Source organism: Puntigrus tetrazona, chromosome 19 (genome assembly GCF_018831695.1).
Source record: "Puntigrus tetrazona isolate hp1 chromosome 19, ASM1883169v1, whole genome shotgun sequence".
In the NCBI taxonomy this organism is placed as follows: domain Eukaryota; kingdom Metazoa; phylum Chordata; class Actinopteri; order Cypriniformes; family Cyprinidae; genus Puntigrus; species Puntigrus tetrazona.
The window spans coordinates 17720855-17735903 of NC_056717.1; the positions used below are offsets into that span (position 1 = coordinate 17720855).

A 15049-nucleotide genomic window follows, 5' to 3' on the forward strand; every position below is an offset into this window, starting at 1 on the left:
TTTAAAATAACCGACATACGAGACAAATATTACACAAAATGTAGTTTTTAATATTTGCTACTTTTATTTACATTTATTAAGTGACTATTACCAGTTATTGTATAGGTTAAGAATGAATAAAAACAAACAAAATTAAAAAAAACAATGACACAAACTTTAATATATTTTGTTATAGTTTTCATATACAATGGGTCATTAATGGAATGCTTTTCCAGAACAGTGCCACAACCGTTTATGATGGCTTGGTAAAGCGGTTTACAGTGATAACACCTCTAGAAGAGTTTTTAGTGTTTTTTTTGTTGTTGAATGCAGCAAATCAGAGCAGCCTTCCTGTGCACCGCAAAGAGCCACAGCAGCAGAGCAGAACCTTCCCCTCCACACTGCCAACCTCATAGTTATAATCCCACGTCAACTCCGTACCAGCCTTGATGCGCCTGGTACAGACAGATGGAAAAATAAATAAATAAACATATAAAATGACTTTCTGGAAAAAGCTACATTACAATAGCCTTACAATTAAGGGGATACTCCACCCAAAATGAACATTTTGTCAATAAATCGCTTACATCATGTCGCTCCAAACTCAAAAAAGATATGTTAAGTTATCTTCAGAACACAATTTAAGACATTTCAGGGAAAAAAAATCCTGAGACTGTACCTTTGACTGCCAAGTAAATAACACATGTTATATTTACAAACAAAAACTATTTTCATAGCTTCATAACATTACGGCTAAACCGCTTTTTTAACTTTTCTCACTTAGCATTTACTTAGCATTCTATGGGACACTCACAAGCCTCTTGGCTTGCGTTCATAAGATCTTAAATTGCGTTCTGAAGACGAACAAAGCTTTTACGTGTTTGGACCAATACAGGGTTGAGTTATTAATGGCAGACTTGAAATTGATGGAGTAACCCTTTAAAATTACCATTAAAATAATTTCCAAAATAAAGTGTCGGTTAAGCTAATTTTTAATTAAAAGCACAACTTCTGCCATAGAAAAATCAAGATGGTATCAAAGGCACGGACTTGCTGGCGAAGAAAGCCACCCATGGAAACCGTAGGTCGTGTGTGTCGACAAAGACGTTCTGAACAAACAAATTTGGACTGCAGCTATGCTGTTGAGAGAAGCAGAATAACTAAGATATCGGTGAATAATATTTACAAGCATTGTTGATACATCGAAAGTGACAAGTCTGGCTTACGTTGATGAAGCGGCCGAGGTTGCCCTCTTGTCTAGCATTAATGATGTAACAGGTCTCTTCGCCGTTGAACAGTCTGCGGGTGTTGTTGCCAGTTACAGCTTTCCTCATTTTCTCATTCTTTGCATCCGAGGTTTCTAGAGGTTTCACTCTTCTTTGGAATGACTTTATGGCAAAGCAACGCTTTGGACCCGAGGTTCCTTCACCTACAGACGCAAATTATAGATTATAGACTAAAAACATAAAATGAGGAAAAGACATTGGGAATATAAACTGACCGTCCTCTCTCATTTGTTTCACATTCTTCTGAGCATCTTTAAACCTTTCATGTGTCTTATGGGATAGCTTTCTCTCACCGGAGTACCCGTGATTCACTAAACAGGTAAAAAAAAAAAAAAAAAAATAAAAAAAAAAAAAAAAAAATAAATAAGATTTAATGAAATAAATGTGTTAGATTAGACTTAACTATATTAAAATGCTGCCTCTCAAAATAACTAAAATAAATGTACACTGACACAAACTTACTAAATTAAAAATGAAAAAACATGAAAAAAATATATAATAGTAATCAAAATAGTAATAAAAACAATAGCAGCATAGAAAATATATATAATACAAATAATGCATCTAACCTCCTATTTTCTCTTGTTCTGTGTCGAGTTCCATAAGTTCTTCTCTTTCTATGAAAAAAAAAAAAAAAAAAAAAAAAAAAAAACGATTTTATATTTACACATACAAATAAAAATAATTTTTTGGCTAATGTCTTCATATGGTTGTAAGGTTGCATTTTTGAACACACCTTCACCACTGCTAGACTCTTCTTGATATATAGTGTTTTTCCATAAAGGCCCTGTTTTCATTGTTATGGTCTTCTTGTTGGCTTCGACCTCTGTGTCCGAGCAGTACGCCTCGCTTTCATAACCCTCTTTCACTTTCTCCACACCCTCAATGAAGTCAAGGTTGGCCAAATAATCATTGCCAGACACCGTGTCGTCTTCATTCACTCGGTCTTCGTTTACTATTTTCCCTGTAAGGCGACAGACAGACGGAGGTGATGAGGGAGGAATTTTGCAGTTTAAAGAGCGCAAACGATGTTCGCTTACCAGTGAAAACACACACAAACGTGCCCTTGGCCACATCATCTTTGCAGCGGATACCCCATCCCTTGTGCTGTGTCATGAAGAGCTCCAGCCGCAGCTGCAGGCCGTGCTGAACCAGCCTGTTGCTGCACATCCTCGGATCACAACGGCACAGAGAATTACACTCGTACACCCTACAGAGACGGAATAAGAGAACTTCAATCAGCTATGCATCTAAAAATGTAAGCGCAATTTGCTTTTGAGGTTAGAAAGCTACTGAAATACTACTGTTCAAAAGTTTGGGGTAAGTGAAATTATTTTTAATTGTCGATTATTGTAATTGTGATTATTCATTACGATTAATTACATTACATGATGTTTATACCATTGTTTGCAGCAACTTCATGCCATATTTTTATATGAAAAGAAATAAGCTGAAAACATTTAAACTGGAAAACTTTTATTGCTTTTCTGTAGTACTAAGCCTCAAATGTCAACTATTAATTAGACCGGTTCTTTAATTTACAAAAAGTATAAATACGCATGGTATTTTAATATTAAAATAAAACTACAATTAAAACAGTGGAAACCCCCTCAGATAAAAAAAAACACATCTTAAGCACTCAGAATAAGTGGACTTGAAAGATTATTGCCTTTTTGAAAGATTACATAATTGTGGCATCCACAGTTGTAATTGTGACTGGAAATTCAATTAATTGTGCAACCCCTAGATCACGTGACATGAAGACTGGAGTTACGGAGCCGACAGTTCAGCTTTGCATCACAGAAATGTTATTCTTGTACTTTTGTGTTATTCATATTCTTGTACATATGATCAAATAAATGCAGCTTTGGTGAGCAGAAACTTAAAAAAAAAATTAAATACAAATATCTGAACAGGAGAATATCTAGTTACGTGCAGATCTGGAGCAGTTTATGAATGCAATATTTTCGACATTAAAAACACTGATGCGTTTCACATAGTTTTACACGACAATCATACCGACAGAAAAACAAAGAGAGCTTGTTTCTAACCCTGTTGGTAAAGTGGTTGGCAATCTCTTATGTGTGTATCCAGCACTACTATCCACTGGACCTCCATTGCATAGGGACGTGGCCTCAATGGTCAGCTGGTGGCATGCACACTTTGACCTGTCACACATATAAATACAAAATGATTAATAGCAATTTCCAAAATTTAAAAGTAATGTTCCACTTTCATCCCAATTTATGTAGTCAAATAATTATGACTAGGTATTTTCAGACCCCTAGTTTGTGATTTTTAATAACTTTTCTGGGAAGCCATAATTTGGGTATGATTTTATGAATTATGACTGCTTGATAAATACAGTACATAACACAGCAGCAACACAAATTAAATGATGACTCTTGAGTCTAAAGTATCTTTTGAAGGACAAAATGTCACAAATAAACAGCTGTAAATAAACCTTGAGCTGTGAAAAAAATTCCTTTATCTTACAAATTTTCACACACAAATGCAGACTGAAAACTGTACCTGTCCCGACAGCCATCTGTGCAGTCACAGCCAATCAAGAAATCTGGACTGGTATTGATTGAAACGCCCGGAGCTAGAACTCTGTCTTTGGTGTAACTGATGTTAGGAGCAAGAGTATTGTCCACTTCATTAATACAGGGCACCGGCAACACCTCTTTGCCCTCTGATATGTCCTGCAGATAAAGGTGAGGCGTGCCGGTTGATGTAGAAGGAGGTCGGGCTCGATTCACAAGTACAAACGGGTCCATGCAGAACATTTCCAGAAAAAGGAAGTCACAACGAGTTTCTAACAAGTATTCCTGCACTTCCCGCATGTCGCACAGGCCCCGCCCACAAGGAGAACGATAGAAAATGTGAAAAAACACCTAAAGAGAGCAAATAATAAAAAAAAGTTACTTGAGCAGCAATTTAGAATTATTTTAAACACACCGTGCTACTTTCTGCCCCACTTTTCTGAACCGCATTGATTTTTACAAAGCTCATCTTTTGAAAAGCATGGAGTGCTTTGATTGGCCAGATATCCAGTGTGTTGCGATTGTGTGAATGGCCAGAATACCTCAAGCGTGATAGAAATGTTACACCCTTACCACATTTGTAAATGCAGTGTCTCCACTACACAGTGATGAGAATAAAAGTTTGCGCCTTTCCTTCTTTGCTTAAACGTTTGGCTGGTGATATGAAAACCATCCAACAGTGACGTGGATGTGTGTGGGCATGTTTAAATTAAGTGTTTTCGAAAGGCGTCTTAACTCTGATAAAGAATATTTGTTTGGGTTTGAGACTTCATTCGTTACAGCTCTACGGATCTTATAGAAGCTTGTAACACTGTAAAGTCAAAGAAAAAAACATGATATTGCGTCATATGACCCCTTAAAAAAAAATCTTAGCAATGCTAAAGTTTTCATCAGTGGCAGCTTCATCAAATGTCACCAACCTTTCCATCGATGCGCCTTCTAGCTGTCATTCGCCGAAACTTAAAAAGCAGCGGTATAAGAAGTGGATTTTGACCAAGATGCATGTCAACTTCAGACGGTCTCACCGCATCCAGACACGATGGACAACAACGATGATGCAGGTATACAGATTTTTGCTGGGGTTTCATTGAAACGCAACCTTTTCCCTCAGAAACATTCTCTTCTTCCTCATCAGGGACAGGTCGTTTTGCACTTCTAGAATATAGAGCCCAATATGATAAGGTTTGCGATTAGTATTACAACCCCCAGTTTCACAGACAAGGCTTAAGTCTAATCTCAGACTAAAATGTAAATCAGAGCTGTGGTAACTGAAAGAAACTGAGTGATCTTCAAACACATCAATGTTTTGTCTTAAAATGCACACCAGTAATGTTTATAATGTTTATAATAAATTACTTAAATATCCTAACTGAACTACATCCGAATCCTGGTTTAAGATAAGCCCTGTCTACGAAACCGGGCCCAAATCTTTCTGTATTTAAAGAAATATTTAATCCAAAAATCACCTGACTGAAAATGTATTCACCCCCAGGGCATTAAAGTGTAAGAGATTTGGATCAATTGACCATTAAATAACTTGCTCACCAGTGTTTCCTCTGCAGGGAGTGGGTGTCGTGAGAATGAGTGCAAACAACTGATAAAAACATGACAAACATTCACAAGCAAATTTTGTACGGCTCTCTGCAGGGCTCTATTCTGGGTCTTCTCCTTTTCTATGAGAAACATAACTGAATCATATCATCTCTAAGGCGATGATGCTCTATTTATTTCCTGTTAAAACAATAACTGTTCAATGTCTAATCTGTTTGCATGTCTTCAGGACATTAATTGCCGGATGGACTTGAATTTTTTTACAGTTAAATAATGATAAGATTGAATGAATGTTTTTTGTCCTAACAGCGATGTATTCTTGCATTGTCTTGTCAGTATTGTTGTGAAAAGCAGTCTTTCAATAAAGAATCAAGAAGATGCTTTCCACTAAGGACCTCCAAACAGCAATTTGTGCATCTTTAACTTCAAGGTTGGATTACTGCAACTCAGTTATCTGGATTTGCCAAAATCATATCACCTAAACCAATTGCAAATGATACAAAATGCCGCAGCCAGATTATTGACTGGCACCAGAAAATGTGAGCACATTTCCCCCGGTACTCACCTCTCTACACTGACTCCTGGTTAAGTTCCATGTTGATTTTAAGATCTTCTCTTCGGGTATACAGTCAAATTCTTCTCTCACTCTCAATTTCACATTTTAAAACTTTTTGCTGTGGCAGCTCCTAGGCTCTTAAACAAACCTCCTTCCAAATAAACACTCCTTTTGTTTTTAAAAGTGCTTTATAAATAAACTAAACATGACTCCAGTCCAGCTTTTTGGACGCTCATTCTGATGGCACCCATTCACTGCAGAGGATCCACTGAGGAGCAAACAATGGAATGCTAAATTTTTCCAAATATGTTTCCATGAAAAAACAAAACCAATCTATATATTGGCTGGCCTGAGGTTGAACAAATTCTGAGCCAATTAAATTTTTGGGTAAACTGTTCCTTTAGCTGGGACAATCCCATTACTCACCTTAAATTTGAGACTGACAACCTCTGGAGGATGACCTTTGGCTGGAAGGCAGCTGACATGATCATTTGAGGACTAACGGATGATGTTTTGGCGACTGTATCAGAACGTCGGGTGACCCGAACAGGAGATACAGCTGTTGAGGTGACAGTCGTTGAAGTAAGAGTTGCTGAGGGAACTGCTGTCAAAGAGGAGGAGGTTGTGTTGCGCTGAGGTGTGGCATTTCCTGCAAACAGGACGGGCCATGAATTGTATTACGATTACTTTACAAGAAAAAATAAACAAGAAATATGCTGTTCTTCTAAATGTATTAAATGCACTTTTTAAAATAAAAGAACCTTAAAGATTTAATTAAAATAATACACAAAAAACGTATAATGTAAACTAAAGTACACTTTTTGTTTTGATAAATAGATTTACTAGGGCTGCTCAATTATAGCAAAAATCATAATCACAATTATTTTTGTCAATATTGTAATCACGATTACACTACTGGGCTGTTGAATTCTTGAATCTGATTGGCTGACGAAAAATGACAACGAAAAAAGGAACAAACAAACAAAAGGTCCTTAAAATTCTTAAAAATAATTAAACTGAGCAATAAAAAGGACAACAATAGAATGAAAAGATTTAAATGAAACCAACTGTGCTTTCTCAAGTGACGTGCAATTAATAGCCTACTACAGAAATGAATAATCAAATGCAAAACAAAACAGCATGGTCACAACATTTATGAACACTTGCGTTTGTCTATTAGGAAACGTGCATAAGAGGCAGGATGCGCATGAAATGAAACGTTTACCTGTTATAGCAGGCTGTTGCGTTTTCTGTTGAGACGGTTGTTGCTGCTGCGTTTTCGGTTGAGACGGTTGTTGCTGCTGCGTTTTCGGTTGAGACGTTTGTTGTTGCTGCGTTTTCGTTTGAGACGGTTGTTGTTGCTGCGTTTTCGGTTGAGACGGTTGCTGCTGCTGCTGCGTTTTCGGTTGAGACGGTTGCTGCTGCTGCTGCGTTTTCGGTTGAGACGGTTGTTGTTGCTGCTGTGTTTTCGGTTGAGACGGTTGTTGTTGCTGCTGTGTTTTCGGTTGAGACGGTTGTTGTTGCTGCTGTGTTTTCGGTTGAGACGGTTGTTGTTGCAGTGGTTGTTGTTGAGACGTTTGTTGTGGTTCATGTTGCGTGTGGCTTTTTTGTGGTTTATCTTTAGACAGACGTTTCTTAATATTTACGATATGTTCCAACTTGTCTGATCCTTTATAAATCCACTCTTTCTGCTTGTCTTTCTAAAACAAAAACAACACCACATTTCTCAAAATGGCTAGTCTATCAGTGGAGTTAATCCCTGTTCACACAAAGTTCAATAAATATAAAGATAATGATATTAGAGTCCACACCAGTGAACGATATCATCAATCAATCAGTCAATCACCTTTATTTATATACAGTCATGTGAAAAAATTAGGACACCCTTTGAAAGCATGTGGTTTTATTGTAACATTTTTAATAAATGGTTATTTCATCTCAGTTTCAACAATACAGAGAGATTCAAGTAATCAAACTAAACAATGAAAACTGAAGAAAAGTTTTTTCAAGACCTTCTGTACATGTCATTCTACAAAAATGCCTATTTTAACTGAGGAAAAAGATAGGACACCCTTGCCCCTAATAGCGAGTGTTACCGCCTTTGCAGTGAGACGTTCTTGTAGCCATCTACCAGTCTCCGACATCGGTCTGAGGAAATTTTACCCCACTCCTCAATGCAGAACTTTTTCAGCTGTGAGATGTTTGAGGGGTTTCTTGCACAGACAGCCCTTTTCAAGTCACCCCACAGCACCTCAATGGGATTCAAATCTGGACTTTGACTTGGCCATTCCAGGACTCTCCATTTCTTCTTTTTCAGCCAATCTTTGGTTGATTTACTAGTATGTTTTGGGTCATTGTCATGTTGCATGATCCAGTTCCGCTTCAGCTTTAATTTTCTAACTGATGGTCTCACATGTTCTTCAAGCACCTTCTGATACACAGTAGAATTCATGGGGGATTCTATGATGGTGAGCTGACCAGGTCCTGCTGCAGCAAAGCAGCCCCAAACCATGACACTTCCACCTCCATGCTTCACAGTTGGTATGAGGTTCTTTTCTTGGAATGCTGTGTTTGGTTTACGCCAAACATGTCCTCTGCTCTTGTGTCCAAATAATTCAATTTTGGACTCATCTGTCCAAAGAACATTATTCCAGAATTCCTGGTCTTTTTTAACTTTATCTCTGGCAAATGTCAGTCTGGCCTTGATGTTTCTGTTGGAAAGCAAAGGTTTCCTCCTTGCACACCTCCCATGCAAGTTAAACTTGTACAGTCTCTTTCTGATTGTAGAGGCATGTACTTCTACATCAACAGTAACCAGAGCCTGCTGTAGTTCTCGAGATGACACTTTAGGGTTTTTGGAGACCTCTTTTAGCATCTTGCGGTCTGCTCTTGGGGTGAACTTGCTGGGGCGACCAGTCCTGGGCATGTTGGCAGTTGTTTTAAAAGCCCTCCACTTGTAGACTATCTTCCGGACAGTGGAATGGCTGATTTCAAAATCTTTTGAGATCTTTTTAAATCCCTTCCCAGACTCATAGGCTGCTACAATCTTTTTTCTGAAGTCCTCTGACAGCTCTTTTGCTCTCACCATGGTGCTCACTCTCACTTCAACAGTCAGGAGCACACCAAACTAAATGTCTGAGGTTTAAATAGGGCAAGCCTCATTCAACATGCAGAGTAACGATCTACTAATTATGTGCACCTGGTGTGATGTACCTGTGTGAGATCTGAGCCAATTTAAGAAGGAATACATGTGAGGGTGTCCTATCTTTTTCCTCAGTTAGAATAGGCATTTTTGTAGAATGACATGTACAGAAGATCTGTACATGTCATTCATTGTTTAGTTTGATTACTGTAATCTCTCTGTATTGTTGAAACTGAGATGAAATAACCATTTATTAAAAATGTTACAATAAAACCACATGCTTTCAAAGGGTGTCCTAATTTTTTCACATGACTGTATCTTCTGTTTATTCTAGGCACAAATGTGTCTGCCACTTTAAACTCTCAAGCTCGCCTCAAACAAGCTTTCCTAAAAACACTCAATTGTAAAATTCAGATGATAGATGAGTACCAGGTTCACAAAGAAATCTAGTGTCCCACAAAGGATTCATTTTTTACCTTAAAGCAGATCTGGATCAGGCTGCCATCCAACTGGAGCACCGTGCAGGCCTCAAACTTTCCATTCCGTATCGCTTTTGTGTCTTGCCCCGCTCGAAGCACCACAGCAATGGGGTTGGGATAGACACTGAGATATTCCTTCACCTGCAACTGCAATGTCTCATCCTCAATGTCCTTCCACACCTTTTTTACTGCAAAGAGGGGAAAAAAAGTGTAAAATTCTCTTTTAGCAGTCAAGTGATTATATGGGGTCTTAAAATACCTGACTAAAAATGGAGTAAAAAAGAAATTAAGTAAGCGAGTTGCTCACATTGTCTGCAGACAAGATGAAGGTCTGGAAGTGCCAGGTAAGCTGCATGACCATCATCATAAAACACCAAGAACCTAATAGAAACATTTAACAAAATAGGTATTATGAATTTAGATATTACATTACAGTCATATACAAACTAAAGGTAAATGAGACACTGAATAAATATGAAAAAATAACCTGAACAATATGCTAAATATTTGGTGTCATGAGCAAAAATGATTATGAATGGCCTGAGGATAAGTGGACTATCTCTTGAATATAAAAATGATAAATTCACCTCATGCGATTCTTGCGCTCAGGAAGCTCAACCAACACGGCAGCATTATACGAGGTCTTGCCTCCATCATCTGTGCTGCTGGCCACAACACGACAGCCGATAAACAAATCCTTAAGTACAGGAGGCTGCAGAGAGGCCACATGATACGCAGGCAGAACAAACTCTTCACCATTTTTAAATTCCACCTTATACCTGAGGCCATGCTCTAAAAAAAAAAAAAAAAAAGAAAGAAAGAAAGAAAAAAGATTAGATTATATTCATTTTAATGTTTTGTAAATTTACCGAATAGGTCGGTATTACCTTCTGTTTGGACGTCTTGTACTGTTCCTTTACACCACAAGTTGTGTGACCTTTTTGCCAAAACTGCCATGCCAACTTTAAGTTTTATCTCTTTATGTTCTTGCTGCTTGGAGGACTCACTGGATGAAGACTTGGAACCTAAGAAGATCAGTGACAGAGGACAAATACTGTTACTGTATTTAATCAGTAACATATAAATCCACTGCATAATGTTCCAAATATTAGTATTACACACACACACACACACACACAAAACAATTATAAAGTTTGATTTTAATAAACTATTATAAAGCGTGCTGATTTCTTATTGTTAGCCTTGTTAAAAAACTTGCGTTGCTTAATATTTTTGCGAAAACGAACATTGTTTATTTGAAATAGAAATATTTTGTAACAATGTCACTTTTGATCATTTTAATGCATCCTTGCTAAATGAATGCATTGATTTCTTCAGCCCCACTTGAAAATCAATTTGAAAACCCCATTACAGCTAATCAAAGAACTTGCTTTACTGACGAGATGCTCATGAATACATCATGCTAGATATTGCCCAGCCCTAAATTGTATTTATTAAAAAAAAAAAAAAGCTTACTTCCGTCAGGACTGGCAGGTTCTGCAGAAGCACCGTTGCTGCTGGCATCATCAGCATCATCGACAGTGTTACACTCAGATTGTGACTTAGAGGGTTCAAAATCATTGTCTCTCGATGACTCTGATTGGGATTTAGGGGGTTCAAAATGACTCTCTTTCGATGACTCCGATTTTGATGTAGGTGGTTCACAATCACTGTCTCTCGATGACTTTGATTTTGATTTAGGGGGTTCATAATCACTGTCTGACAATGACTCCGACTGTGACTCAGGAGGTTCATAATCACTGTCAGCAGGACTAACGGAGAATTCCTCGGTTTCAGAGCGATCATCATTACTTTCTGCAGGAGATTGCACTGTTGTTGTTTCCGTTTGCGGGCTTGAAGTGCTGCCTACAGGCACAGTTTTTTTTGAAGATCTCAGCCTTGTCTTTGAACCGCTCTTTGTTACAGATTTGCCCCTTGTTTTTAACTTTTCAGTCTTATCTGAGGAATCGCGGCTGGCATTAGTTTCGGCTTCTTCACAACTGCTCAACAGTGATGCCACTTCTGTCTTCAACTCGGGCTCAGTCAGGTTCGTTTCTCTGTTTGTTATATAGTCACAGGCATCGATTTCCATTTGTTCTGAATAGCTTGAAGACGAAGACATTTCTGAACAGGTCACTAGTGGCACTTGAGGATCAGTCTCCATTGATGCTGATTTAGTTCTCAGGATTTCAGGAAAAGCTAGTGTAGTGTTACTTGTTGCTTCGTGATCTGAATGAAGGTTGCTTGACTTTTCTGAATCTCTTTCAAGCAAAGACATCTGAGGAGTCAATGCTCTCAGCAGAGGTTCAGTCTTAATAGATGCAATGCATTCAATTCGGAAAGGCTTTGAAGTGCCTGGAGGTGAAGTCATATCTGACTTTATTAACGTCACATGAGGCTCGGTCTTTACTGTTGTGATGGATCCAAAGTGAGGACTGGCAAAGGTTTCCGGTGTTTCTGAAGGGCTCACTGCTGTCGACTGAGGTTCAGTCTTAATTAAATTTAAGGATGGAGAGTTAAGAGCAGCAGACGTTTCATGATCTTTTGAAATGTTCATTTCCCAAGGAGTTATTGCTGTCAGTTGTGGTTCAGTCTTAATTGTTGGTTTAGAATCTGACTTATAACCAGCAACAGGTTTGTATTGTTCCGAATTGCTGAGAAGCGAGGACATTTCAGGTGCTTTCGGTAGAGATTCATTCCTTACGATCCCAATTGGGTTTTCCTGTATTTCCAGCTTTGGTGCGACCAATTCAGAACAGCTGGTCTCAGGGGTCGAAGCTGACGAGGGTCTGTTAGAGATGTCAGATGATGACGGTGATGCAGAACTCACGGAGGAAGTTTTGTTTACCATCTGGACTAAATCCTGAATGAGTCTGGAGGACTTCTGATAGGCCACAGTCACCTTTTCAAGCTAAAAGAAAAGAATGAATCAAGACAACAAAAACACAGGAGGAAAGAAAGGATTAAAAACAGGCCAAAACCCAGAAAAAAAATCCACACACAAAGAAACAGATTGATTAAAGCAATACAAAATATTGTTAAAAAAAAAAAATGAATGTGCAACACCAATTTTTCAGTTAACATCCTCACCATTGGTTCCAAGTTTTCTTTGGTGGCTGCGAGAGAAAACACAAAAGTGGTATCAGATTTTTAATTACGCTCTAATTTACGATATTTATATTTCCAAGCACTTTCTATTAAAGGGTTAAAACGACAAAATTAAGTCAAACTCAAATATTCTTTATAAAAGTTATAACTTGTCCACACCCCCACTTTTCTACATGACAGAGTGAGTTTATTTTCAATTGTTTATGCAAAGAAAGAAGATGAAACTATTATTCTAGCTGTAGTGTTGTTGCCGGTGGCACGTTCTGAAGATGCTGTTTCGTTGCGAAAGTTAAACTATTTTGTTTGTGCTTCCAAAAGAGGCCACAACCAGACTGCATTACACCAAATAAAAAAGAAGAAGTTGTTTTTAGCAACATCATATAACCCCTTTAAAAAGTGTGCCACTTACCTCCCAGATCAATGACAATGATATCGTCATCATCTCCATTTAGCACACTATTTTTCTGCTTATCCTCCACTTCATCTGTAACCTGAAGGATGTCCAGTGGTATTCCCCCTCCTTCGTCCTCCGAATCTTCATCTCGGTATTCGAGTCCCATCATTCCATAAAGACCCTTCATCACGGACTCGCACTCAAGGACCGACCTGATACAGACACAAAACACAGTCAAACAGCCGTTGTGATTTGAAGATGCTGTCATCAGGCATAAAAAAAAAAACATCCACTCACTCGCAAGCATTGCTGTACAGAAGGCGGGTGTAAGTGGCTTCCCCCTCCTTCTGCTTCACCCAGTCCTCTACCTGCGCCAGTTGTTCGCGTCTCTGCATCAGATGAGGGTTTTGGTCCACCTCTGCCTGGATCCAGCGCAGCAGGTCATCCTTTGTCATTCTCAGGAGGTTATCATCATCTTTTCTGCTACTCATGGCTTACTGTTGGAGCAACATAATAAAAAAAGATCAATCCTTAAGAACTGAACAAAATTAGCTCTTAGTATATTGAGCATCATTATATAAGTTGTGCCACAATTGTACCATCAGGTAATTTAAGATGTTTATGAGTTTGAACAGATTTGGGGAAATTTAGTTTTATGTCACTTTGTCATGTATGGATCCTCCGGAGCGAATGGGTGCCGTCAGAATGAGAGAGCAAACAGCTGATAAATACAATCACAATAATGCACAAATAATCTCCACGACCTCAGTCCATCTATTAACATATTGTGAAATGAAAAGCTGCATGTTTGTAATAAAATAAATAAATAAAGATGTTTCTAACCTTAAATCGCTCTCATTCTGATGGCACCCATTCACGATTTACATGTTTGGGGTGAGCTACTCATTTGATTTGTATTTGACTTCACGATGTGACCTAAGAAATTAAGCTCTATTTAGTAGTGCATAATTTTTGTAACATAAACACCTCTTGAACAGGCACACAGTGTGAATCAGAGGATGTCCTGCACTCAACGCATGGCCAATACTCTTGATTGACACTTGACTGACAAATGGATTAAACAAAAATACAACCTAACGCGCGCAACATCCTTCCCTTTAAACTAAACAATATTAAGGCCCAATTGATCACGTGTGGCTACTCTTTGCTACTGCAAAACAGCAAGCGCCTAAGGCAAGATAATAACACAAAGTGCTACGTACTGTCCAGGTACCCCGACCTGCTGCTGTAGTGTACTTGAATCCCGAAGACACTCACATATCAAAAAGCGCGCAGCTGCAGGATTGTATGGCGGACACTATTCCGCTCGCGTATATATCGGCAAAACACAATGACTGCCAGCACTCCGATAAAGAGCCTTTATGGACAGCACGCCAACTCTGACATCGCATGGAAAACTAAAAAACCCGCAATAAAACAACTAAAAGCGCAATGTGGTAAACAATGTTCAATTTTTTACTGTATCTGCACGTTGGCGGACACAGTCTCCATGAGACATTCTGATTGGTCCAGTGCACGTTGACGCGGGAGGATAAGCCACGCCCACATTAACTTGAACTAGTTGGACTTTACGGGCATAGTTAGATGTGATTTGATCATGTTGGGCCTAAATGTTATTTCTTGTAGATTCACTTATGGTTCACATCATATGACTATTCAAGATTGCATTTGTATTTTTAAGTGTGATTTATCGTCAAGCTCCCTCAAGGACGAGCCATTGTACGTGTGTGCTGTTAGTTTTCTCAGCGCTGGCATGGATGGACCAATCACAGTCGTTTAGTCAGCCTGCGTTTAGTAGTTGATGGAATGGAATGAAAAATAATTAGCTCTGCAGATGAATGACAATGAATATCATACTTATTATGTTGAGGTGAATTTGAGGCTTTATTTTAACAAACAGGTCGAAGGTATAATTATCATTTTTATTATGATTTTAATTAATGCAATTTAAATTACCCATTGGCGAAACATCATTATTTTAGCAGAA

The 15049-nt window shown here is 38.4% G+C and overlaps 1 protein-coding gene across 5 annotated transcripts; it reads right to left on the bottom strand.

The window, feature by feature from the left end:
* Nucleotides 1–145: 145 nt before the first annotated feature.
* setdb1a (SET domain bifurcated histone lysine methyltransferase 1a) lies at nt 146–14556 on the bottom strand. 5 transcript variants are annotated; one of them, XM_043218337.1, is made up of 21 exons: nt 14265–14556; nt 13339–13538; nt 13057–13253; nt 12630–12655; nt 11016–12450; nt 10427–10564; nt 10127–10331; nt 9847–9920; nt 9537–9727; nt 7144–7618; nt 6345–6567; nt 4732–4966; nt 3798–4162; nt 3317–3433; nt 2306–2475; nt 2002–2229; nt 1835–1882; nt 1481–1576; nt 1206–1408; nt 1030–1118; nt 146–434 (listed from the first exon to the last, which is right to left on the bottom strand). In XM_043218337.1, the coding sequence occupies exons 2-21, from the start codon at nt 13530–13532 to the stop codon at nt 317–319; spliced, it is 4827 nt and encodes a 1608-aa protein (XP_043074272.1). In that variant the 5' UTR covers nt 13533–13538; nt 14265–14556; the 3' UTR covers nt 146–316. The 5 variants fall into 5 exon arrangements, with proteins under 5 accessions (XP_043074272.1, XP_043074273.1, XP_043074274.1 ...); XM_043218338.1 differs by lacking the exon at nt 1835–1882; XM_043218339.1 differs by lacking the exon at nt 1481–1576.
* Between the last annotated feature and the right edge of the window lie 493 nt (nt 14557–15049).